Below are 24,643 nucleotides of genomic sequence, written 5' to 3' on the forward strand. Positions count from 1 at the left end.
TTCTTTAAGAAAAAGTACAGTGATCTTCCTTACAAGTTAGGGTCCCGGGAGGAAAATATTTGTAATCATATTTGACTCTGGGATTAAGAGGGCAAGGTGCGACCCCCTTCCAGTGAACCGGAAAGCAAGCAGCAGTGCGCACGTGTTCTCACCAGGGAGGACACGTGGGGTTGCCAAGATGACAGTATCCCAAGACCTAAAATAGTTCTTGTTTTGAACCAAACATAAAACGTTGTGGGATTTGTTTTAAATTTCTTATTGGCAAGCTGTGACTTCCTGCTTAAGCAAGAAGAAGGATTAAAAAGGCTTGTTTATTGTCTCTAACACAAACAGCAGAACAAAAAACCTCTTACAACGAATACGTACACTTGACATAAATGAGGTGCAATCAAACTGGCCAAATTCCTCTTGGGAGATGGAGAAAATAAATCAATCAGCAAGAAGTACTGGTGATTACAATAATAATAATAATAAATAATAATAACTCTCCTCTATGTCAAACATCACTGCTTCCAGATCAGCTACTTTACCATAAAACAGAACTCTAGCCAGACTGCCTCTTGTCAAAGCACTGACAAGTTCTCCCAAAATGTTACTCTTCTAAGGTTCCTTCTGGGACTCACCCTCCCGTTACTTTGCCGTTTCAGCTTAATAGTCCAACAAGGGTGGAGACCCAGTTTCTGTAAACAGCTAGATGGTAAATATTTCAGGCGTTGTGGGCCACGTGGTCTCCGTCACAGTGACTTAGCCCTGCTGGTGTATCCTGAAAGCAACCATAGGTAATATGCAAATGAATGGGCGTGGCTTAGTACCGAGCATTATCTAACGGAAATTCACATTTCTTATAATGACCAACCACCTGTCACAAACTATTCTTCTTTTGATTTTTTTTCAGCTATTCACAAATGTAGAAATTATTCTAGTCCACAGGGTGCACAGAAATAGGCGGTGGGCTGGGTTGAGGCTGTGGACTACAGTTTGCCAAACCCTGCCCTCGAATACAAGTTTTCTCCTGTAAGGAACATGATCCGGCTGGTGATACAGTGACCCTGTGATATAGACGAACAAATTTTCAGTCAGATAGTTAAATGAGTAGATTTTAATTAAAATCAAAACAAAGATTAAGTAGCTCAGAATATTCCCTCAAAAAAGCCATTGCTTTCCCTTTTTTCATTGGGTTCACCCAGAGTTAAATTAGAAGTGCATTCTGAATAAATGTGGCAGGCATTTTTGTCTTCAAAATGATAGTATTTATGACTTTTACCACTGTGGAATTATCTCACTGAAGCAGTTATCAATTAAATTTTTTTCTCATCCATCTATATGCAATTGCTGGTTGTCCTAGGTGAGAATTGGCTCCAGGACCGAGGTGAGAAAGGCTTTTGAAGCTATACTTCAGTTTTTTGGAGGTTTCAGATGCTATATATTCATATTTTTAACCTTCCTACTAAAGCTTTGCTCTCAAATGCTTATAGCATTTACTTACTTGAAAAAAGCAACTGAGACTTGTGTAACTTTCTGAAACAGCCATTTAAAACCATTTAAAACAATCAGGGAAAATGTTAGTGACCAGCATTCCATGGGAAACTGGTATAGAAAGATACTAGCTTTTATAACTGTATCTACAAAATATGAATGAATAGCTTGAAAATTAATGTTTTAAATTTTCTGGCAGTTTGCTGTGATACATCATCGGGTAATATTTTCTTTACATTTTGTAGGAGAAAATTTTGCCTCTATTTTTCTTCTTATATTTTTCTCTTTGATTTTTGCTAAGTCTCGATTTTTTTTTTTTAAAGGACCACATCTTCTCAACTGAAAAGCAACAACTGCAGCTACAGGAATTGTTTTATTTATTAAAATCCAGTAGCTTTCTAGCCCTATTGTTTACATACTGGATTTTTCTTTCAAAGTTCACAAATATCTTGGGAATGGTTAGAACAGTTGTGTTCTTAACACTGAGGAAATGCCTGTGTAGATAAATGAGGCCAGATGGAGGATGCAGCAGAGTGCTTAACAGCCTCCTGGTTGAAGGAAGGGAGGACCACACTGAAAACACACTCCAGGCCCCCTATTTAAATATAAGCAATACTTTTCTTTTTTTTCTTTGTTGGATTCAAAGGCAGTTTTGGTGTTAGAACTGAGTGCCATGTGATTGAGTAGGTCTGAGGAAGGTTTAGAAATCCGACAACTTATTTACCGGCAATCTGATTGCCTACCTAGTTCTGTGATAATTGACTTTAGAAGCTATCAGACTTCATAAATGTGGCTGGATGTGAGATTGGCATTTACTCAAGCTTGTAGTTTTCTTATATACCATCAATAACAGATTAGAAAATGTAATTAGAGAAAAGAAAGAGCCACTCAATGTAGCCAACAAATATCAGAAATATGTAGGAATAAATCAAACAAGACGTGCATGAAATCCATCTGTAAGACCTGTAGAACTTTGGGGGGAAAAAAAGTAAAAGACCCAACTAAACCAAGGTATGCTATATTCTTTGATGGGAGGACTCAAAACTTTAAAGATGTTACTGTCCTGTAAATTAATGTTCAAAACTAGATGCAATCTCAGTCAAACCCCAGTCTCCTTAATTAGCTCGTTGCACTATTTGATAAGGGAGGGCTTATCCTCCCAGATACTGAAACTTGTGATAAAGCTTGGTAATTAAAATAGTGTTATTGTAGAAATAGTAAAATGGTTAATAAAACGAGATGGTTAATATATGATTAAGGAAGTACTTCATATTAGTGAAGGAAAGAATGGACCATTTGAGGGTGTGGGAACAATTGGCTATAGCTAGATCTATTTCTTAGGCCATCTACATAAAAAAATTCTAGTTGGATTTAAAATTCAAATCTAAAGACCAAAACAATATAAATATTGAAAGAAAATATAGAAGAGCTTATTTTTAATTTTGGGGTGGTTTCAGTCCACCCCAAGCAAGACAGAAAACCCAGAAACTATAAAAGAGGACGTATTTGACTAAATTCTGACTTTGGAACAGGAGTTAAATGAGAAACAGGAACTTTTCAGGCTGTAATTCTTTCTTTCTTTCCTTCTTTCTTGGAACATGTATTTGGGTACTACATAATTTAAAAAACAACACAAAAACTTAAAAGTAACAGCAGAGATTAATAAATCTTTAGCCTTATGTGCCAACAGCTTAAGTAACATCCCCAATAATCAGGTGCTCAACAAAGGCTCCGGGGTCAAAATAGAGATTGAGTCTTACCTCAGGGCCTTTGCACTTGCTGTAGCCATTGACATTTTCCCTTCCCACATGTTTAACTCCCTCACTTTCTTCATGTTTTTGCTCAAATGTTGTCCAACACAGCTTACAATTTAACAGTTCATTTAAGGTTGTAAACCCCCATCCCCTTTCTGTTTTTTTCCTTAGCTCTTATTTAATATACCATTCTGTTTTCTTTATCTCCTGCCCACTCCTGCCCAGAAAGTAACCTTTGTCAGAGCAAATTTTTGTCCATTTTGTTCACTGCCTAATAAGTATGTGTTGAATGAAAACAAAGTGTTTGGAGGAGTTAAGTGTCCTGAATGCTGTCACCCAAGGACCTCTGTGTTTTCATCACTGTAGGAAATGAAATCTCAGACTGACTGGAGATGACTCAGGGTGGCTCTCAGGGGATCCTCCAGCTCTGGGACACAGTAAATACACACAGAAGCAACGTGAAATGGAAGCAGCACTGGGGCCATTTTTCATCCTCTGCATGGGGTGTCCCAGTCTTCCTCAGATAGGGGCTGCTCCTAAGGAGTGGCTGCATGGTGGGTAGTAGCTGGGAGGCTCCCCCGAGCCACTATTTGCTGGGGCGCAGGGAGAAGAGGGGCAAATGAGTTCTAGACCCATCCTGGGGGCAGAGGATGCAGCTTGAGGGAGCCAGTCCAGAAGGGTAAACTACAGAGCTGCCAACCTAAGAGTGAAGGTGCCAGCTGACTGACCACAGGCCTTTGGGTTCCAAGGCCACTGGCATTTTAAAACCACCCCTGCTCCCCACCTCCCCCGTAGAAAACACCTTGAAACAGGCCAAGAAGAAATACTAGAGAAACAATTGCCTCTCATTGAATTTTGATATTTTAAGTGAGTACAAGCTTGATCATTTAATAAATAAAGTTATCAGTTATATCAGAAAAAGCACTTTACGGTTGTCAGGAAAAAAAAACCAAAAACGGAAAAGACTTTGAAATGGGCAGAAAACATACCGGGAAGCCCTCCGTTATGGGTTCCATTCATTGTCTTTGAGCTGGTTTTCGACTGTGCAAATTTTTGAAAAGGGATAATAAACAAGCGATTCTTGTTCATAGGACTAGAAATAGTAGAAGGAAGAGGGAAGGGGCTCAGAGAGGGGGTTGCCAACTCTAGGCCCGGGGCACTTGGCGGGGGCGGGGGCTGCGAACAGCTTCTCTTCCAACCGGAGTAAGAGGAATAAGTATTCCTAGGAGGTGGGGAGCTCGCTTTGCAAACTGTGTAGGGAGTCGAGTCTCTAGAGAGGACAGAAAATCCGTGGCCCCGGGGCAGGGGGCGGGGGAGGGTGGCAGGGATACCCCCGGAGAGGGCGGGGCAGCCGTGGGGACCCAGGACCCGGCAGGCCTGGGGAGGGGCCGGGGCGGCCCCGGAGGACGGGGAGGGGGAGGGGAAGGGAAGAGGATGAGGGGAGGGGAAAGGAGGGGAGTGGGCAGGGCGGGGCAGCAGGCAGCGGGGCGCGGGCGGCGGGAACCGGAGCATGGAGGCGGAGGCCACCCGCCGAGCTGCAGGTAAGCGGAGCCGGGGCCATCCCGGCCCCGAGCCCGCCCGCCTCCCTGGCCGGCGGCCGCGCGGGCCCCACCCCGCGTCTCGGGTTTCAATGGCTGGGCAGGTCCGAAAGCTCCGGCCCCCGCGCTGCAAAATGAGATCGTAAACAGCGCGCCGGGGCCAGGGAAACTTTCCCCGGAGTTGGCGCCCGGGCGCCGCGAGCCGCGCACCTGTCGCCGCCAGGGAACGAGATGGCGGGCGGCCTGGGATGTCGGGGGCGAGACCCGCGGGGCTCCGGCGCTCACCCGCGGGAGGGGCAGCCCCAGAGAGGTCTTGGTCACCTCCTTCCCGGCCTGACCTGGCGAGCCCCGTGCCTTCCCATAGCCTTGGTGACCTTGTCTGTGAAATGGGAACCGCACGGTGGGGAGGGCTGAGTAAAGCGGCTCGGGTGTTTGCGGGCCCCTGTCGCCCCCTCTGGGGGACTGCCAGCTCCGGCTCCAGCCCCGGTCCCTGTGCGCGGCGGACTTGCGGTCCCCGGCCCAGCAGGCCAGCTGGGGAGCCTGGGTTGGCGGGAGCGCCGCGGAGCCCGCCACCTCCCGTGCGTCCCATGCTGGCCGCCTCTCCCGAGAACCCGGCGAAACCGTGCGACTCCTGAACCTTAACTCACGTGGGACAAATCCCCTACGGGGTTTCCACCCGTCCTGCAATGGAGGGACTGTTTGAATGGGAGCAGGCGTAGGGGCGTTGGATGCCGAGAAAGTGTCTTTCCCTCTTGGGACAGGCAGCTGAAAGGGCGCCTTGGCCGGGTCCTCCTGTCCCCTACACGTCCAGTCCCTCCAGGCGCGCAGCCACAGCCCTGCTCCCACATGCAGTCAAATAGCAGATTGACCACTTTGTCCCACCACACATCTCTGTAAGGGAAGAGTCAGTCTTACAGAAGCTCCTTTGTCTTTTATTAGGAGACATCAACGAATTTCTTTCTTTCTTTTTTTTTTTTTATACTCTTATTTTGCATTCAAAAGCTGACTTTGAGTTGTTTTCCCCCTGATTTAAGTGAGTTAAGGAGAGAAGGTGGCCACGTGTTTGGATTAGCTACATTCCTCAGAACGTTTTTCATTGGTCTAGAGATTGAGAAAGGGTTTTGTCTCTAGTTTTAGAAGAAATACTATTGAGTTTTTTTAACTTTTCTGTGGTCCTTTCTGGAAAGTTGATCTTCGGGGCTGTGGAGCTTGAGTGCTGTTGCCATTTTGAGAATCTTGAGAACCAGACCCGGGGCAAGAAGAAAAAGTGACTTGCTCCTTTGATATCATCTTCCTTGCCTGCAAAGTGAAGATTTTGCCCACTTGGAGACTTATTGTCCAGAAATAGCTCATATATTTTAAACACTTAGCAAGTCTGCACACAAAGTTGCTCCGTTTAGCTTTCTCCCTCTCCTTCTCTGAGTAGTACCCTGAGTCAGAGAGTTCCTCCCAGCGAGTGCCTTGGAGCTGTGTATCCTTCTACTCCGTTTTAGTGGGAAAAGTAATGGTAATTTCATCTTCTGGAAAAGTGTAGTTGGCTTAAACAGTTTAAGGATTTTCCTGTATTTATTTCAGCGTTTGCTGTGGCTTTCATGGTTGCTGATGGCCCAGATGACACACAGCAGTTGCACATTAATCATTTCCACATGTGCTGGATGCTAATGGATTGGAGTTTTGCATAGCTGAACCGTTGCCCAAGCTTTGATAGCCCATTTCCAAAAAGGGCTTCTGCAAACCATGCCTATGTGGGAGTCCTTTTTCTTTTAGCATAAAGGAAGCATGAAACTCAGAATTGTGCTTTCAGATAAGGCTGCATCCCAGTCCCCACTTAGCTCTGGCAAGGAGATGTAGGGAAAAGGCATGTGACACTCTCATGGGAGTAGCCTCTGACTCTAGATGAGGTTCCCCAATATTGCTGTGTCTGGGCGGGGGTTTTCCTCCATAATTCAAGACATAACACTTCAAAAAAAGGGCCACACACACATTCTCTCTCTCTTTCTCTCTCTCTCCAAGAGTTTGTGTGTGTTTTTAATTTGCCTGATGCTGAAGACCGTCTTAGGTTCCACCAGACCATCTGTTGCTGTCATTTCAGCTTGGAGTGTAGTAGAAAGGAGCAAGAAAATCAGACATGGCCCAGTTCTGTTACTCTGCTCATCCTTTACCTTGAACTCCCCTCATCTGTAAAATAAGGAGTTGACCTGCATCGTCAGGGTCAGATGAGACCTTGTGTCCATCAGAGCCGACCTAACGCTGGGTCTCTAGTGCAATTTTGAGTCAACTTGGAGAAGGCCCTTTGTTTTTGCCCCCCTCCCTTCTGTTTACACAGGAAGTGGAAGCGTTTGTGAGAATTACCTATTTTATGATCTCCATTTAGGAAGTCGGTTAGTGTTCCAATTTAGAAAAGTTAGGTGCTGGACAGTTTGCATTGGTAATAAAGCAGAGCTTTATAGACAAGAAAGCTAGCAAGCAAGGAGGAAAATCCAGAATGACCCCAAAGCTTGAGCTGGGAGAACAGGGACAGTGGCGATGCCACTAAGGGAACTGACTCTGGGAGGGGGACAATGTGCTGCAGTCCAAACACAGTGATTTCAGAATATTTCCAGATCTTCCCGTTGGAGACACTGAAGTCAGAAACACTGACTCTGGACCAGAGGAGGAATCTAGAACAGCCACTGCCTGCCCTGAGCTCTGATGGGGATCCCTGTTACTGAGTGGAGCGAGCAGAGCAGATGGAGGCCTGGGGAGGGCGGCCCCTGGGGAGATGGGAGGGGGAGAGGAGCTGAACACACAGCCTGGAGGCTCAGGGAGGAAGAAGCTCTGAGGAACTGAGGCTGAGACCCGAAGGAGGAGAGATCAGAGTAAAAAGAAGCCCCTGGGCAGGGCCTGGTGACAAGGGGTGCCAGGGAAGATGCTGCTCTGGGTCAGGGGGAAGGAAGGGGTCAGAAGGGACGGGGTTGACTTGTCACACGACTCTGAGGGGGCCAGGCACAGCTGCTGTCTCAGAAGCATTTGCAGGGACAAGAAGAGGGAGAGGGCTGAGGTTGAGGTGGCTGTATGAGCAAAGGAAGGCAGCTTTTCCCTGGCGTTTTTAGGTAGAGGAGCCTCGAAGGCATTTTTGACAAACTGACCATTAGGAACACTTTACTGCATGCTAAGTTTACTCTAAGCCCTTTCCAAGCATTACCTTAATTGATCGTCATAACAAACAGTAAACATAGATACTATTATTATCCGATCTGACTGGTAAGGAAGCTGAGGCACAGAGATGAAGTCACTTGCCTGGCTAGTAAGCGGCAGGGTTGAGATTCAAATTGGGTGGTGGTGGTGGTGGTGATGGTTTGACTCCCAAGAGAAAGGAACCTGTCCCTCCCCAACCAAAATGGAGGCTCAAGAAGGTAATAATCCACGAGCCAGTTCCTCATAGACAACCTCTTGTTAACATAACACTTCAAAAAAAAAAAAAAAAAACCCCACAAATATTTATCAGCCAATTCGGGGCTTCTGATGCGAGCTGGCCTGCTCCCCCCACCCCGCCCAGGGTGGAGTGCCACTGGTCAGCGCACCTCCTGGAATGTCTTTCCAGGGGTCCCACTCTTCCTGGGAAGGTGGGGTCCTGAGTGGGTCCTCCTGAAGGCCTGGGCACTTTGTATGTCCCCCATCTGTTGGTTGTGATTCTTTGCCATCTAATAGTATCCATTCCATAGATGGTCCTTGTTCACCCCCATTTCTAGACATCAAGGGCTATATTATGTCTGTATTGAACGGGGGTCTCTGCCCTAGGAGGCCGGGCCAGGGAGGGCTGGTGTCCTGACCTCCGTGGCCTGGCAGGATGGAGTGAATGACTGGGTGGCCAGGACTCGGGCTGGGCGGTGGGAAGGCAGTGGGCACTGAGGTGTTGTCTTTCCGACCTTTGAAACCCTAGTCTGGTGACCGGCTGACTGCCCTTAGCTGGGTTCCTGACAGCAGCTGGCTCCTGGCTCCCCTGATGACATTCTTATTTGTAGCTCAGCCCTGGGAAATTCCAAACAGAGGATTAGAGAAAATGGCTGTGCTTTCGGCTGGGTCGTGTCGTACAGAAAGCAACCTCAGGGCAAAACGTTTGTTGGTCAGATGTTCCTGGTGTCACCTGACTTTTAAAGTCAGGGTTATTGTCAGGGGGTGGGTGTGGTGGCACATAAGGGACTGTCAGTAGCAACTGAAGGTCTGGGACCTTTGAAGAATGCATGTTAGGATGTACCAGCTTTGGTTTACAAACTCCATGCCTTTTAGTGCCCTCATCCTCTGTTGTGGGTTTTCTTTTCCAAGGCCAGCGTTCAGCCCCCACTTCGGTAGGGGTAGGGCACACAGTGTTGATGAATCCAGAGGCCACTGTCTGTGTAATCAAGCCTTGTCTCTGTTCCCCTTCTCTGCCCACTAGGGGCCACCTCACATCAAACCCTTTGCATTCCCTGTGCCCAGGCTTCGTTTCCTGCTTAAACCAAAGCCTATTATTGTGTGTCAAGGCATAGAATCATTTCGATGCTTCTTTGCTCCTCCGAAGCAGGGCATCCATGGGGGCCACTGGGAACTGCCTGAGGCTGAGGACTGGGGGCTCCGGGGGAGGGCACAGGGGGAGCTCCCATAACCTCCTAGACGGCTTGGTTTCCTTGTCTTGCAGAAATTAAGATAAATGTGTTTTTCTTGGAAACCGAGTTTCTAACCACTACTCACAAATTCCATTGACAGAGAGAGGGAAAGCTGTATTCATTCCTTCATTGCATTTTGCTGAAATAAACCCTATTCCCCAGTCCCTGAATGTTTCATTCTGTGGTAAGTGCTTGAGAAGTTGATCTGGTGGAGATGTCACCATCACAGACTTCCGCTCACAGTGCTGTCTCCCCCGCCACTGTGCTCTGTGACATTGCTCCTTTGCAGACTAGTTTTGGTGTGTGTATCTATGTGGGTTTATGCCCAAACAGTGAATTGTACTTGGTTGTTCATTTTGACCTTTAGATTTTCCAACAAGTGATTTCTGTAATGCATGTGTGTTGTCTACATTTGAGCTATTAGAACACCTTGGAAAAACTTTTTTTTTTAAGCTATGCAGAAGGAAAGGAATTGCTTTGTGTTTTTTCTGAATACATGATAATTGAATAAAAATATTATTAAAATATTTTAAAATGCCTGGTAAAGACATTAATAAAAATCTGTCCTTGTGCAAAACCATTGTTAGTAACTTGTTGATGAATATGTTTTTTAGTCATAAGAATTAAGTATGAATATTGACAGATCATCTGGTTTTCATTTCTTGCCTTCTTTTAAATTAAGATTTCCCCCCACCTTGGCTCTAATTCTGTTTTTTTCCTCTCTCCTGTTTTGAAATTTAATATCTATATTTCTGTTCTTTTAGGGGCTAACAGACATTTTAATATGCATCTTAACTTTAATTAATACTAAAATTAATCAGTTTTAAACTTTCCCTGGACTCACATGAAAGCCTTAACACGCCTTCACCCCAGTTACTTCCTTCCTAATTTATGTGCTATTGTTATTAGCACCTTAGTTCTATTACAGTTTTTTTTTAATCTCCTTAAATTAGATGTTTTTGTTTTGTATGGTCAGCATTGGCTTGGGTTTTATCCACATGTTTCTCATTTTCTTTGCTCCCATTCCTTCTTGACTAATTTCCTCTTGAGGTCAATTTCCTTTCCCCTGATAGGCATCCGTTAGAAATAACTTTAGGGAGGCTCTGCTGATAGAAAACACACACAGGTTTTGTTTTTCTAAACAGCTCTTTATTTCACCCACAATCTTGGAAGTTACTTCTGCTGGTTGGAGGATGAGTTATTTTCCTTTCATCCTTTAGAAACGTTCTTCCATTGTCTCCCGGCTTTCATAGTAGCTGTTGAGAAGGCAGCTGTCAATGTAGTTGTTCTGTTGCGAGGATCTGTCTTTCCCTCCTGGCTGCTTTCATGGTTGTCTTTTCATGTTTGTTGGTTTGCAGCTTGACCACAGTATGTTTAGGTGGGGATTTTTCTTTATTTTTCCTGCTTTAGGGTTGGTTGGGATTTCAGAATCTGAGGATTGGTGTCTGATGAATTCTGGAAAACCTTCAATCACTGTTTCCTCAAATCTTGACTCTTCCTTATTTTTCTCTCCTTCTGGAACTTCGGGTACATTACTGCTGGGCCTCATCATTCTACTCTCCATCTCTCTTAACCTACCTTTCATATTTTCCACTTGTCTTTCTGTGCTGCATTTTAGGTAATTTCTTCAGATATATTTTACAGTTTATTGGCTATTTAAGACATTCATTTCTAGAAGCTCTACTTTCTTCCCCTTTTAATTTTTTTTGAAAATTAAAAAAATCTTGGCTCTTTCCATTCCCTGTTTAAGTATCTTTTTAACATGTTTCACATCTCTACCTTCTGTATTAGATAATTTCAATATCTGCTGTCTTTGTGAGTCTGAGTCTATGGTTTGTGCTGACTCTTCCCGGCAGTTTATTTCATCCTATGTTGTTGGTTTTTAAAATCAGGTCGGAATGACCCCAAAGCTCTTGCCCTCATGCCCAAACCTCACTGCCTGTGTGGCCTGATGTTGGGAGGTCTGACGAGGTGGCATCCTTCTGTGGGTGCTTCATCTGTCTTTTCAGACCAGTTCACTTTTTAATACCCCAAGGAAAATATTTTGGACTAATGTACATTTTACTCTTCTGTTGGCAGGTTCATCAGTTTTCCCCCTTTTGGAAAGAACTAGGATCTGAACAGAAATTAGGCTGTTTCCAGTGTTAGTTTATAAATATGTCACAGTTTGAAGGCCACTAATTGAATTTCATTGCCTTTTGTGGAGAGGAGGGGGTACAGTAGAAGGTCAGCTTGGCCCCTTGCCCTGCACATCCAGCTGGCAGCCAGGTCTGTGCTGCCAACATCCAGCTCAATCAAACCTGCCATCCCCTTCTTGTGTCGTCACTGTGTCGTTAGTCCTAGCTGTCATCATTGCCTGACTCAACCTGCACTTCCTCTCATTATTTCCTGCTACAGTGCATTCTGGAGGGAGCAGTAACCAGCACTCCAGTTATCATGCCCTGATGGGGGCCCTTTCAGCAGCCCCCTGTTGTGTACTTGAAACTTGAAGTCTGGGGCCTGGCCAGGGTCCTGTTGCTCTCACTTCCTGGGATGCTTGCCCTTTCTTCCCTTGGCCGCCATGCTGCAGGCACACTGGTCGTCCTTGAACGCTTGGAATCCCTCTGCTCTTTTCTGCCTCCTACATGGGCTGTTCCTTTGGTCTCGGTGGCCCTTGACCCTGCTCTGTATGGGGTCATTTTATTCTTCAGTCCTTCTGCTTAAAGGTTACCTCCTTAGAGAGACCTCCCCTGGTCATCCTGCCCTCTGTCTTCTGCCTCCCTTGTCACTCGTGCCTCTCCACACCATGGGGATATTTACCTGTTTCTGTGTCTCCCGATCAGGCTGTAAGTTCTATAAGAGCAGAGGCTATCTCTGTTTCTTCACCAGTGTACTGACCAGCACCTTGCACAGTGTCTGACAGTAGTAGGGAAGTTCTTAAATGATGGCTATGCTTGCTTTATGTTATGCATTTGTAACACAGCAGAGACTTTTCCCAAACCTTTGCTGTGGGGTTGGTATTAAATGTGATCTGGGTCTGATTAGGCATCTTCCCAGGACTGTAGGGTATCAGGAAGCCCTTGTTCTGAGCTGAGGTCACTCTTGCGCAGGGACCCTGGGAGCAGGTATCAAAGAGGCCTCAGGGCATTACTGTTGCTACTACTACTATTATATTTTTAAAAACGAGTAAGAGTTTTTTATTCTAAGCCTTAAAGTGGTTTACCAAATGGCAGTACACACTCAGTCTCTCCTCTTGGCACTGCAGCCACCTCCCAGCTCCAGCCACCTTTCTTGGGAGTGTGGCTCAGCTGGACAGTGGTGGCATCCCTGTGCTGTGATGCAGGCAGTGTGCTGAATCCTGTGCAGGTAGCCCAGTTAGCGCACATCAGCCTTGCCACTTACCTCTCTGTGAATTCATGTCTGTCTTTTTAATTCTTATAAGCTTGTCAAAGTAGTTGTTAAAAATTATTAATATGTGGGCAAAAAAGTTGAATAGATATTTCTCCAAAGACAAAGGGCCAGCAGGCCCATGAAAAGATGCTCGACATCACTAATCATTAGGGAAATACAGGTCAAAACCACAGTAAGATACCCTTCACACCCATTTGGATGGCTGTTATAAAAAAAAAAAAAACCAACAAGAAACAGGAAATAACAAGTGTTGGGTGAGAATGTGGAGAAATTGGAACCGTTGTGCATTGCTGGTGGGAGGATCAAATGGTGCAGCCACTGTGGAGCAGGGCAGTCCCTCAAAAACTTGACATAGGATTTACCATGTGATCCAGCAATTCCACTTCTGGGTATAGACCCAAAAGAAGTGAAAGCAGGGACTGGAAGAGATATTTCTAGATCCACATTCTTGGCAGCATTACTCACAACAGCCAAAAGGTGGAAGCAACCCAAGCGACCATCGACAGGTGAATGGATAAGCAAAATGGGGTGTATATATTTATATATCACGGAATATTATTCAGCCTTAAAGAGGCAGGTATTTTTAGCTAGCTGCCGTTTGGTACTGGTACGCAATGTGTGGGCTTTGACGTGATATAAATTAGCACATACGTGAACTGGTGGTGGCCCTGCTAGGAGTCTCAAGATCTGGATTTGAGTCTCAGCCCCATTACCAACTTTCCATTTTTGAACATGTTTCCACACCTGAAAAATAGGGTTAGTGTTTTGTTCTTTCTTCACTTCAAAGGGTTGATGTAAGTTTCAAACAAGTGAGAAAGTGTGACAGCCCTTTGTAAACTGGAAAATACTACACAAATAGAAGGTGGAAAAGGGTATGTTTTAATGTGAGAACATACCGCTGTTTTTCTAATATTTTTTTCTCCCAACTAGTACTTGAGGAACTTTGTTTATCCACAGAAGGCATGTCTTCAATTTGAAACTGAGCTGGTACCAAGCTGGATGCAAGCCTTTGTCTTTGGCAGGTATTTCTTTGTCTACTACTTTTACACAGACAAGTTTGGTGCCCTTATGAAAATGTAGCTGTCCCTACACATTTCCAGATATTGGGAAGCGACTGCATTTTCCGTAAGTCAGTCACTGTCCAGGTTTAAGGTCACCCCATTCTTCTCCATTCATTCTCCATGTGAGTTAGCCCAGGTGAAGCGGCCGAGGACTTACCCAGGGTGCACCAGCTTAATCTGGAACTGGGTCGTGGACACTGGGGACTAGTAGACTTTCAGCTCCCCTTGTTGCTTTGCACAGGGCTGAGCATGCCAGATAGAAACCCAATTTTTGCCCTCTTTATTTTATTTATTTATGTATTTTTTTGTTTTTGTTTTTGGATGGGGGAAGTAATTAGATTTATTCATTTATTTGTTTATTTATTTATTTAAATGGAGGTACTGGGTATTGAACCCAGGACCTCGTGCATGCTAAGCATGCACTCTACCACTGAGCCATACCCTCCCCTCAGTTCTGGTCCTCTTTAGAGATACTGTTGTTTGCAGTGTAATAGATGGACATATAGGGATGTGATTTCCGGAGGAAGTTCATGAAGTCCATTAACAGCCACAGTTTGGATATAAGTTCTGAGAAGTGTAATTCTGCGACTAATGGGTGAAAACGTTATGGTGACGAAGAGTTATTTTTCTCCTGCTTGTGTGTACTGTGTGGTTCAGGGCTCTGGTTCCATGCTGGACAATTGCTTCCCTCCCTGCCTGCCCCCCCAGGATTTTCCCACCAACTTCAGGGCCACCGCATGTTGTGGTAGTGTTACTGACACTGGGGTTTTGTATTTTTACAAGTCCTTGGTCAATTAAATTCAAGATACATAGAGTCAGGCTTTCCGTATTCTCCTGAGCATGTGCCAATGCCCTCTTCCTTCCTGGTAAGGGTTAGACAACTTGGGCACAGTAATGATGGCTACATGAGAGGGAGGGGCTCAAGTTCAGGGGCGAGACAGGCCTGAGCTTTCTGCAGTTGTGTCAGGTGAGGATCCGTCTTCCATTACCATTCATGAGGAAGCAGATATTTGAGATGCTATTTCCCCCTGTCTGCCCCAAATAGGTCTCCACATTTGTCCCCAACTGGGACACCTCTTTGAATGCAAAGAGAGCAGTTTGTTTCAGCGCCACCTCATATCCTTTTGAATGATTCAGCGGGCAAAATAGTTTTATCTTGGTATCATTTGACTAAAAGTAAGATACACCAATGCTCAGATTATGAGACCTTCATATTAAAAGCAAATAGGATTACATAAATCTTTGTGTGGGAGGCACATAAAGTCATCTGCATATTTTACCATCCTAGATTTGGGACAAGTGATTTATTCTCAGCCGAGGCAATGACAAGTTGCAAGTTGGCCAATACTAAATCTGTGATAACAGAGCAACAGGCTCCCTGTCAATTACCGGTAATGAAACCTACCCTGCCACCACCTGCAGACCTTCCCTGCGCCTCCCCCGGTCCCTGACAACTCTGCTCATCTGTTCAGAAATTCTAACATATTCTACATTCTGTCTTCCAACATTTTTTTTTTCAATTCTTTGCTAAGAATATTTTGGCAATCAGATGCTCTTCAAAAACCAACAAAAATATCCAAGTATGTATTTGCTTCACCTTCTGTTCTCTCCTCCTCTGTGTAGAGGGTTGGTTGCTCTGCCGAAACCACAGCCCCCTTTCCTGTGGTCCCTGAGCTCCGGGCGTTTGCATGTTTGCTGTCTGTCTGATAGTGATGGGTCCTCCTGCTGTGACATTCTGCCAAGCACCCTTCTCTAAGATATCATTTGTCGTCTGTCAGTCATTGTTCTGGGACAGGGGGTTCTGAGTTATGTAAGTTTGGGAGATAAATGCTGGATTAAGCAAATTCCGTTGTTGCAGGATTTCTGTGTCCTGACTGCAGTTAGGTGCATAGAACCCCCACCCCAGTAGTGAGCTCCGAGTGTCACAGCAGGTCCCCTTTTCCAAACTTGCTGGCTTCAGAAACCTCCTTCCACAGTGCATCTTGTGAAGCTGTATCACAGAATATACATGCGAAAATGCTGACATGATACAAGGGAAGTCAGGAACCTTGGATTCTTTGATATTAAGTACCAGGCACTGCCTCACTCACACAAATGCAGATATTCTCACTGTATGTGGTGGTCCTCTTTTTTTTTTTTTAATTTTAATTAAATGTAATCAGACTTCAAGAGTGGTTCTCAGTTTTAAGGCATCCTGTGGTGAATGATTTGGAAGGTCGGGATGAAGTTTGCATTTGTGAGTACTGAATTCTCTTAAAGCATGCAGCTTTGAAGACACACAGCTTTGAGGATTGGACTGTGCAGGGAAGTGCATGCCTCATGGAAACCAGGGACCCTGATGAATTTCTGGTGCTGAATTCTGAGCCATCAAGATGGCATTTAGAAATCTCCCTATGGACACTGCTCTACTGCCGTGGGTGTGCAGAACACCTGGGTTCCGATGCTCCTTGGCTGGTGTTCTCTGCTAAGCTCAGAATTAGGCACTTAACCTCCCTCAGCAGATTTTTTTCTATAATAAGGATTTCTTCTTCTAATAATTTCCTTTTAAAAGAAAATTAATTTGTGAAGAAAACAACCAGACAGCTTATGTGGAAAATAAAGAAAAGCAAACATAAAAAAAAAATTCTATACAAGTGAGATCTACTCTTAACCAGTTTTTAAAAATAAAAGTAGCACATTATGTTATCATTTTGCATCCTTCAAATTGTTTTCACATATTATCATGAGCAAGAATAGTTCTTTCTATAATTCAAAGAATGACAACTCACATTATAAGTGATTGCAGCCAGCTTTTCCAATGACATATGCCAGGCAGTTACTGACAGGGGATCTCAGTAAAGTCAAAATTCTTAAAAAGTGAAACTAGTAAAATTTAAAATACCTTTATTAACATTTCTTGTAATTATAGTCCCATATGAGAAAAATTACACTTTACTAGAATGAAAGAATTTTCCTAATCTTTGGGGTGAGGTGGTATGTGGAGAGAATATTCCACAAGTGATACTGAATTAATAATTAAGTGCAGAGCATTGATCTTTTTCAGAGTGTTCATTAACTGTCATTGCTGTTTATATCGGGAGGACCAGAAAGTGCTAGGAAAGCCCTGGAATATTAAGCCTGACCTGACTGATCAGCATGGCTGTCGGATCAGCACTGGGTCATGGGCCTTCATGGAGCCCTGGAAACTCAAGCTTTGGTACAAAGATCCTGAATGATTCAAGCATTTTCCCTGGAAGAATGCTTTAAGATGTACCACTGCTTTTGTTTTTCGGGTGACTCCAGCCCACATATGCTTAAAGTGAATTCTTAATTTGGGGTTCATTTGGGGATTTCAATTTCTTTACAGTCTGTAATGAATTATCCTTTCAACTGTGTGCCTTTTTTTTTTTTCATAAAAGCATTTTACATTGTACTGAAAAGATTACATTCTTTTGGCTTTGGAAAAATATTTCCTGTTCGGTTCAGGCCATTAAAGCCTGTTAGCATTTCACATCTGGAAGCCCCTACCCGAGTCTGCCTTCCATCACCAGCTCAGCAAGTGTGGCGGCCAGGCTGGCCTCTGGCGCGTGCGTAAAACGCCCCAGACTTGTTTACTTCTGAGTGTGCCCTTGCGGTTGGGGGTAGGGGGTGGGTGGAGGGTCAGGGAGCTTCCTTCCTATGTGTGTGTGTGTGTGCGCGTGTGCGTGTGCGTGTGCGTGTGTGTGTGTTTGTGTCCTTCCTCCCAGGTTGGGGAGGGGTCTTCCCTCCCAGCCGGCACTGGATGCCCCCTCCCCTCTCCTGCTTTAACGCAGCTCCTTTTTCCACTCCGACCCAGTTTTCCAGAAAGCTCACCCAAACATTTTCCATGTCAGAGGGGCAGATTCCCCCAGAGGGAGGAGAAGGAATTAAAACCCAAAAGCCTGTCAGATCACTGCCTCCCTGCATCCCAGCCAGCTTAGGGCATGTCAGGCGGTGGGGTGCTCCTTCCCCGGGGCACACGGTCTGCACCCGTATTGGAGGTTTTAAAGGGGAACCTATTGTGGGTGCTGTGTAGTTGTGTGAATATTGAGATTTTTGGATATTCTTTTTTGCAGAGGGTCTATTTATCTCCAGATGCAGGCCCAACTGACTCTCAGGAAGATGGGGCTGATGGATTCTGCTGGGCTTGGCCTTCGTGCTGAGAACGCCTGCTGGGAATCCACCCCTGGGCTCCCAGGCAGTAGAGCCAGGAGCGGGCAGGGTGCCCGGGGGATACTGTCCTCTGGATTCTTCAAGGGGGTCTCCCAAACCCAGCAGCACACCCAGGGGGAAATGATTTCACGGTCTACAAGGAGCAGAATACAGTCAGTGCATGTCTGCTGACCACACACGACCAGAGCCCGTGCCAGGCAACCCGAGGCAGCCTCTAGGGGAACCAGGCCGAGGGCTCTGGGCCCAGGGGTCTTGAGTGAGGTACCCCCTCTTGATGCTCCTCTGGAAGACGTGGCTGATTACAGTGTCTCCCAGTCCTGTGTTACCAGGAGGCTCAGCTCGTGCCTGTGTTGCTGGGAGGAGGGGGGCGATAAGGCTCCTCTGTCCGCCCTCAACCTCACTGGAGTGGGCTGCAGGCCTGGATCCGACAGCCATCTCCCCAGAGACACAGGGCCAGCACCAGAGAGTCAAAGTCGAGGTGGGGTTTTTACTTGCTCCTTAAGATGGCCTTCGGGGAGGGCATTTTTGAGACAGGTGGCTGTTGAAGTTGTTTCCACGGGAGAAGCGTGCAGCGCGAGTCCGGTGCCCCTCGGCCGAGGCCGCCCACTGCCCAGCGTGTTTCTCCAATTGATCTGAACATGCACCGCACCTTTCTTCATACCTGCGGGAAGCCACTGGGCCAACTGGATGATCAGCAATTGGAACAGCCAGCTCAGCTAAACAACCACCCACATTTCCCAAGTGCTGGGGACGGGAAGGCCACTGGGGGAGGTCTTTGTAGGGGGAGCTGGGGGCGGTGAGGAGAGCAGCAAGTACTCAGTGGGCCCGCGGGAGCACTTCACTCACGTTTGTGGTCGGGGGTGAGGCTGCCTCCCCTGCTGACCGCTGTCAAAGGCCCAGTTGAAGTGTGGAGGGGGCTCTCTCTGCAGGATGGGAGAGGTGGCAAAGGTGTATTAATTCCCATCCGAGGCCCAGGTGGAGACTCAGCAATCCACAGCTCCCTTGTCTTTTGGGGCTCCAGGAAGGCCCTGGGAGTGCTGGAGTTTGGGGTGGGCCTGGAGGATGGCAAGGCAGGAGGGTCGGGGGAGTGGGGGTACTGCAGGGGAAGGGAGCATGGAATTATATAGGGTCTTTGAAGTAGGGGAGACCTTATTGATGGGGTCACTAACATTTTCTGAGTGTTTTACGCATTTTGGAATCAGACAGACCTTCTGGCTTTGGTGTTGCCATGACTAGCCAACATTCTCCTCTGCAGGCCTCAGTTTCCTCATCTGTAAATGGGAGTTAGGCCTGACTCAGTGAAGTAAGAGGTGTGGCACCCTCAGCATCCTGGAGCTTGCTGCAGTTATTTTAATTAGTGGCAGGTAGACGCAGGAGGGGCCAGGAGGGGGTGAGGCCAGAGGCTATCATGAGATGCTGAGGCCTTGAACTGAGAGCATCAGGACAACTGGAGAGAGGTGATGCGGGCTGAGGGTTTAGTGACAGGTTTGAAGTGGTCCCTAAGTAAGGAACCATCTGGCTTGGCTTGGGTCCATCTGGCTCTGGGCTGTGTACCCGGAGGGCCCAGAAAGATGTAGGGAGGGCATATGGGTTCAGCCTGTGGGCCACGTCTGACCAGTTGCTGGGAGCTTCCTGGCCCACTGTAGTGAGAAGGAGCCTGGGCTTTGTTGAATGTGTGTGTGTGTGTAGAGAAAACACCCCCCCCCCACACACACACACAAGTGTGTACTTCTGCAGCAGACTATATCTGCTACTTAGAGGCACAACGTTTTTTAGACAGAGAGACCCCCAGCTTCATCATTGACTTGTTCATCATCATTGAACGGACTGTTAATTTTTCATGTCTTTATTTGAAACATTTGTATCAGTTCATTTATAGTTGTAATTTTTTTGCACGAATTTCACACCCATGTTTAAAAAAATTGACTAGCGGGAGGTATTTACTAGCTCTTGGCCACTCTGTGTGTGCCCGTGATGTCTTCACCATGGCAGGTGGGGGCGGGGCCGGGGGCTCACACAGAGACTGAGGTTGGTCCACTGCTGCTCTGGACACCGCCCAGTAACTAACCAACAGCATAAACCCCATCATACGTCAACTTGGTGGACGGGAGACGTGCAACTTTTTGCTGCTAAGAGCAGTCTCTGTGCTGGAGAAGTGGCTGGCAGCAGGAATGGAGATTGGGAGGGAAAGCAGGAAGCTGGTATCTCAGTGGGAGTTTCTGTGCAGGCTTCTCTTTCTTGAAGAGGCAGAGGAGGAGGAGGACAGCGGGGAGAAGGAGGGGGAGACAGCTGCTCTGGCACCCTCCCCACCATAGGAGGCCTGGAGGTGAATCAGAGGTGGGGTCCACAGAAGGGCAGGGGCTACAGAGCCCCCTCCCGCTTGGGGCAATGCCAGTCAGAGATGAGCCAGCATCTCAAGGGAAAACCAACTGCTGGTTCCAAGTGGAATTGGATGCTATCAACTCATATGATGACTCAGGGATATAATTTTCCTCTGGAAGTGTGATAAGAAAGAGATGCTGAGTGGAGCCGGGATTAACACATGCGATAGTCTATCTGTGTACAGACATGTAGGTTTACACAAGTAGTTTTATAGTTTAGATTAACTAAGTACATTTGAACTCTTTTACAGTAGAGTAGCCCAAGGAGAGGAGAATTGGCAAATCTTAACCTCATGGTGAATGTAAACTGGGCAAGTAATAACTCAGGCTGGATTTTGTCAAAGTTATCAAGGTTCTAAGCAGCTGGTGTCAGCTCTCAAGGTTCCTCTTTGGACACGTGGCCATTGTGGCTGCCCTACTGGGAAATACTTGGGAAGCCATGTGGTGGTTTGGGCGTAAGAAAGGAAGGTTCCGCCGTGGGCTTGGAGGCTTCACCTTGGGATTGGTGCCAACTCCGCCATCAGGAATGTCTAATGTTTTCTTTTGTTGCCTGCTGCTGCACTGTTTTTTTCTCTTTTTCACTTAAAAAAACATAGGTGAACATAATTTTTAAAGCAAGTGTTCAATTGGCTGCTTAAAAAAATAACATTCAAGAAGTGATTTCTCTTTCAGCGAAAGAGTAGCGCTCATGTCATTTTTTGCCTTCTTCTTCCCCCAGCAGGTGTTTACCCGGTGGATATTTTGGAAGATGACCCCGCAGGGCACGGGGAAGCGGCCCTGGCTTACTATGCCACGCTTAGGGAAGGGGCACGGAGCTCACCAGAGGTTTTCTCTCTTCCCACTGGAGAGCAGGTAGGTGTGGTCCTCCTCATTGGTAGAGAGCTCTGTAAACTCTTACTTGTGAGGAAGGAGAATGTTAGTGAGAGTATTACAGATGAAAAAAAAAAAATTCCTTCTAGAGTGAATACTAGAATAATTTCACTTTGAAAAGCAAAAACAATCCTGGACTGGGATTCTGGAATCCTGAGGGTAAGTCCAGTTCTACAAGGCAGTCAGCCAGCCGGATCTTCCATGTCTACCACTTAATAGCTGTGTGACCTGGAGCAAGTGTCTTCACCTCTCTGGTCTTGCTATAGTCATCTCAAAAACTGGGACAACAACAGTGCTTATCTCATACTGTTGTTATGAGGATTAAATGAGATCCTGTGTGTAGTGCCTGGCTAGCCTCAGTTTTCCCATTTTCAGATGAGAGGAAGACTGGTCTTTGGTCTCTAAGTTTATTTATTATAACTTATTCCTAAAAATTTTATGATTTGGAATGAAGTTATATCGATTATGATTTTTAGCACTGATAAGATTGCATTTTGACTATGGACTGGAAGAGGACAGAGAGGAATGAAAACTGTTTATTTGTTAAGACGGTGGGATTGTGGGTGAAATTTAAAAGTTGTTACTTTTAAGACCTTTCCCCTACCCTGAAAAAAGCAAAAAGAATATGTGATTCTTGGGCTGTACCTAAGCTGGTCACCTTTCTTTCAGGTTTGAATCTGTTCTATTGAAAGAGATAAGACTTTCTTGTTTTATACATGTTAAGATTTCATTCATACCAGAAATCATTGCTGTCTGACAGATGAAGTTGGTTAAGACAGGGTTTTATTTCGCTGCACTGAAGTTGTTCTGGAACAGTTAATGAAAACAAAGGCTTGTACAGTTTATGTAGTGTGGCTTCCTTGAGATTTTGGAGATGCTGATTTGTAATCGACTCCTGAAGAATCCAGTTCCTATGGGTGATTCCTCGTTGTTATGTCGAGGGAGGTACGAACACGCTTTCAGCGCCCCCTAGTGACAGTTATCCAGCAAGCAAGTAAGTTCTTGATCAAGGCTAGGGGTTTACTCTTAGTGAGCCAGGGGTCTGGTGGGTGGCAGGGTTGTTGGGTGGAGTGTGGTGAATGCTAGGTAATCTGAGAAGTGTGGTGAAATGCAGGAGCTAGCCCTGAAGTACGTGAGGATGCAGTTTCAGTCATCTGCTTTTCTTTCACACTTATTTGTGGATGACATTACTAAAGAAAACAAAAAAACAAAAAAACCCACCTCCAGTGTAGTACACTCAGTGAGTGAATAGTTTTAGTGTTATTAGCAAAAACAATAAAATGAGGCAGTTACTAAAATTAAGTTGTTTTAATGTGATAGAAATGCTGAAATGGCTTTCCACCTATTTGCTTCTCCTTCTTCTAAAAAAGTCCTTCCTACCATTGGTCTTCCTACCATTTTAGCAGTTAATTTAAAAATGATAGCAGTTTCCCACCATTTAGCAGGTTGAAATAGTCTGATTTGGGATGATATTGGACCTCCGCATTGCTTTTGGCGAATTTTTCTTTTTCAACCCAGAGAAATTTTTCCAAACAGAAAAGACAAAGAAAGATGAGGCTACAGCCATGATCACTCTGGTCTTCCTCAAGGCCTTTTCTTTTTAAAATCAACTCTGTTTTCAGTCTTGACATTGTCTTATGTTTAAAATGCAGTCACATTGATTAATTTTTCCTGATTGTAGAATAGTGTATGCTCAATGTGCACTGACTACTGGGGACTTATAGCCAAGGAGAGAGAAAGCAAAACCGCCTGTGTTAACTGCTGTGAACATTTTGAAATATTTCCATTGAGTTTTCTTTCTGGTCACGCCTTTTATCTTTTCTTTTTTTTTTTAATATTCAGATCACACTCAGAATACAATATTGTCTATAATAAGCATCTTTCCATGTCGATACAATGCTCTGTATGTATTGTTTTTAATGGCCTTGTGATGGCCGTCTGGTGAGTGAACCCGGCTTCAGGTGACTGCCGTGGAGGGCCAGCGCATTAAGGTGACTTGAAGATGGGGAGGCGCTGAGATGTGTGTGGGTCTCAGGATTTGCTAAGAAACAATTCTCTCAAGCCGCGGAGGCCTGCTGTCAACTTTTACAAGCAGCCTGCCTGCCTCGCTCGGCCGTTATGTCCTTTTCTCATTTTCTTATACTCTCCTCGCTTTTCAGAGCAGACTTTGCAATGACATGTGTTGCCCTTCTGCTTTGGGAACTGGGAGCAGTGGGTTGGATGGCTGATGGCCATGAAGAGGGCTTGGCACATAGGTGCTGGAAAGACAGTTCTGGGACAGTCCTATCGTCAGAGACCTGGCACGTACTGCTTGGCATCCCTCGCGTTCATAAGCAGACAGGCCCAGAGGGTCCCCACCTTGGTGTTGACTCGGAGCCCGAGCTGAGCCTGTGAGGCCCAGAGAGGGTGTGCGTTTCCTGAGACGGCTCGCAGGGACCCGAACCAGGGCAACGGGCAGCCTGAGATGCAGGCTTGTCCAGGCTGTTTGCAGAGAGTGGCTGCAGGAGGACGGTCAAGGCTGGCTCTGCAGGCGGTGCCTGAGGTTGGGATGCTCATGGAGGAGGGGATTCCTTATGGGGCAGGGAGTGAATGGAAGGAGAGACCACAAGGGCGTCAGCTGAGGAGGTGTTTAATTGTTGCTTGGAAAGACAGACAGGTGAGCGAGGGCAAGAGAGGGTTTGCTGGGTCGGAGAAACAGGGCCTTCATCAAATTCCTTCGTTTAGCTTGGAAAGAGTGAGGTTTCCATTTTGGTGTTGCCTCCATCCTGTCAATTTAACCTCTGTGCACCATGTTCTTTCAGTAACTCTTGTGCTGATTAATTGTGAAGCAATTTTTTGGGCCCTTACCACGATAACAGAACAAAATGGTGATTTTATTATTTTTTTCAGGTGAAACTTGAAGCTTCGTCAGCTTGCTTTTGCGCTGTGTACCCCGACGCACCGCAGCACAAAATCTTGGTCTTGGTTAATCCTCAGGACACAAAGACAGGTTGGTGGTTATTAATGAATGTAATAAACAAGGATTCTGACTTAATTGTTTACAGTGAATGGAATCAAGTGCCTAGGAAACAAGGGTTGTACTCTTAGGCTGGACTTAGAACATCAAGGCAGAACGGATTTTTTTCCGGCTGTTAGAGATTCTGTAGGGCATCCTAATTTCTGTTTATTTGACTCACATAATGGCTTTTGTGTTAAAGGCACTAGGCACCTTCTTGCCCGCAGTGACAGCATTCAGAGCTGCTTCTGAGGGTGGCACTTGCTGTCCTTATTAGTAACACGTATTGATTGCACACACAGGGTGGAGCCTTTTTGGGAGTGTCGCCACAGCCCTGTGAGTACAGGGACCCTTCTGAGCACCCCTGTCCGGCCCTACAGATG

At 45.9% G+C, this 24,643-nt stretch overlaps 1 protein-coding gene across 3 annotated transcripts in view; it reads left to right on the top strand.

The window, feature by feature from the left end:
* The first annotated feature begins 4,702 nt into the window (after positions 1 to 4,702).
* FAM169B (Protein) overlaps positions 4,703 to 24,643 on the top strand; it is a 67,074-nt gene continuing 47,133 nt past the window's right edge. For 2 of the 3 annotated variants that reach the window (XR_010378242.1, XM_064480541.1), the window contains exons 1-3: positions 4,703 to 4,771; positions 21,114 to 21,247; positions 24,155 to 24,254. Coding sequence is in view for 2 of the 3 variants with exons in the window: in XM_064480541.1 (XP_064336611.1) it covers positions 4,741 to 4,771; positions 21,114 to 21,247; positions 24,155 to 24,254 (265 nt within the window). In the remaining variant the exon portion in view is untranslated. The remainder of the gene's footprint in view (positions 4,772 to 21,113; positions 21,248 to 24,154; positions 24,255 to 24,643) is intronic. The other variant, XM_064480542.1, reaches the window with a different exon arrangement.

Source organism: Camelus dromedarius, chromosome 29 (genome assembly GCF_036321535.1).
Source record: "Camelus dromedarius isolate mCamDro1 chromosome 29, mCamDro1.pat, whole genome shotgun sequence".
In the NCBI taxonomy this organism is placed as follows: Eukaryota; Metazoa; Chordata; class Mammalia; order Artiodactyla; family Camelidae; genus Camelus; species Camelus dromedarius.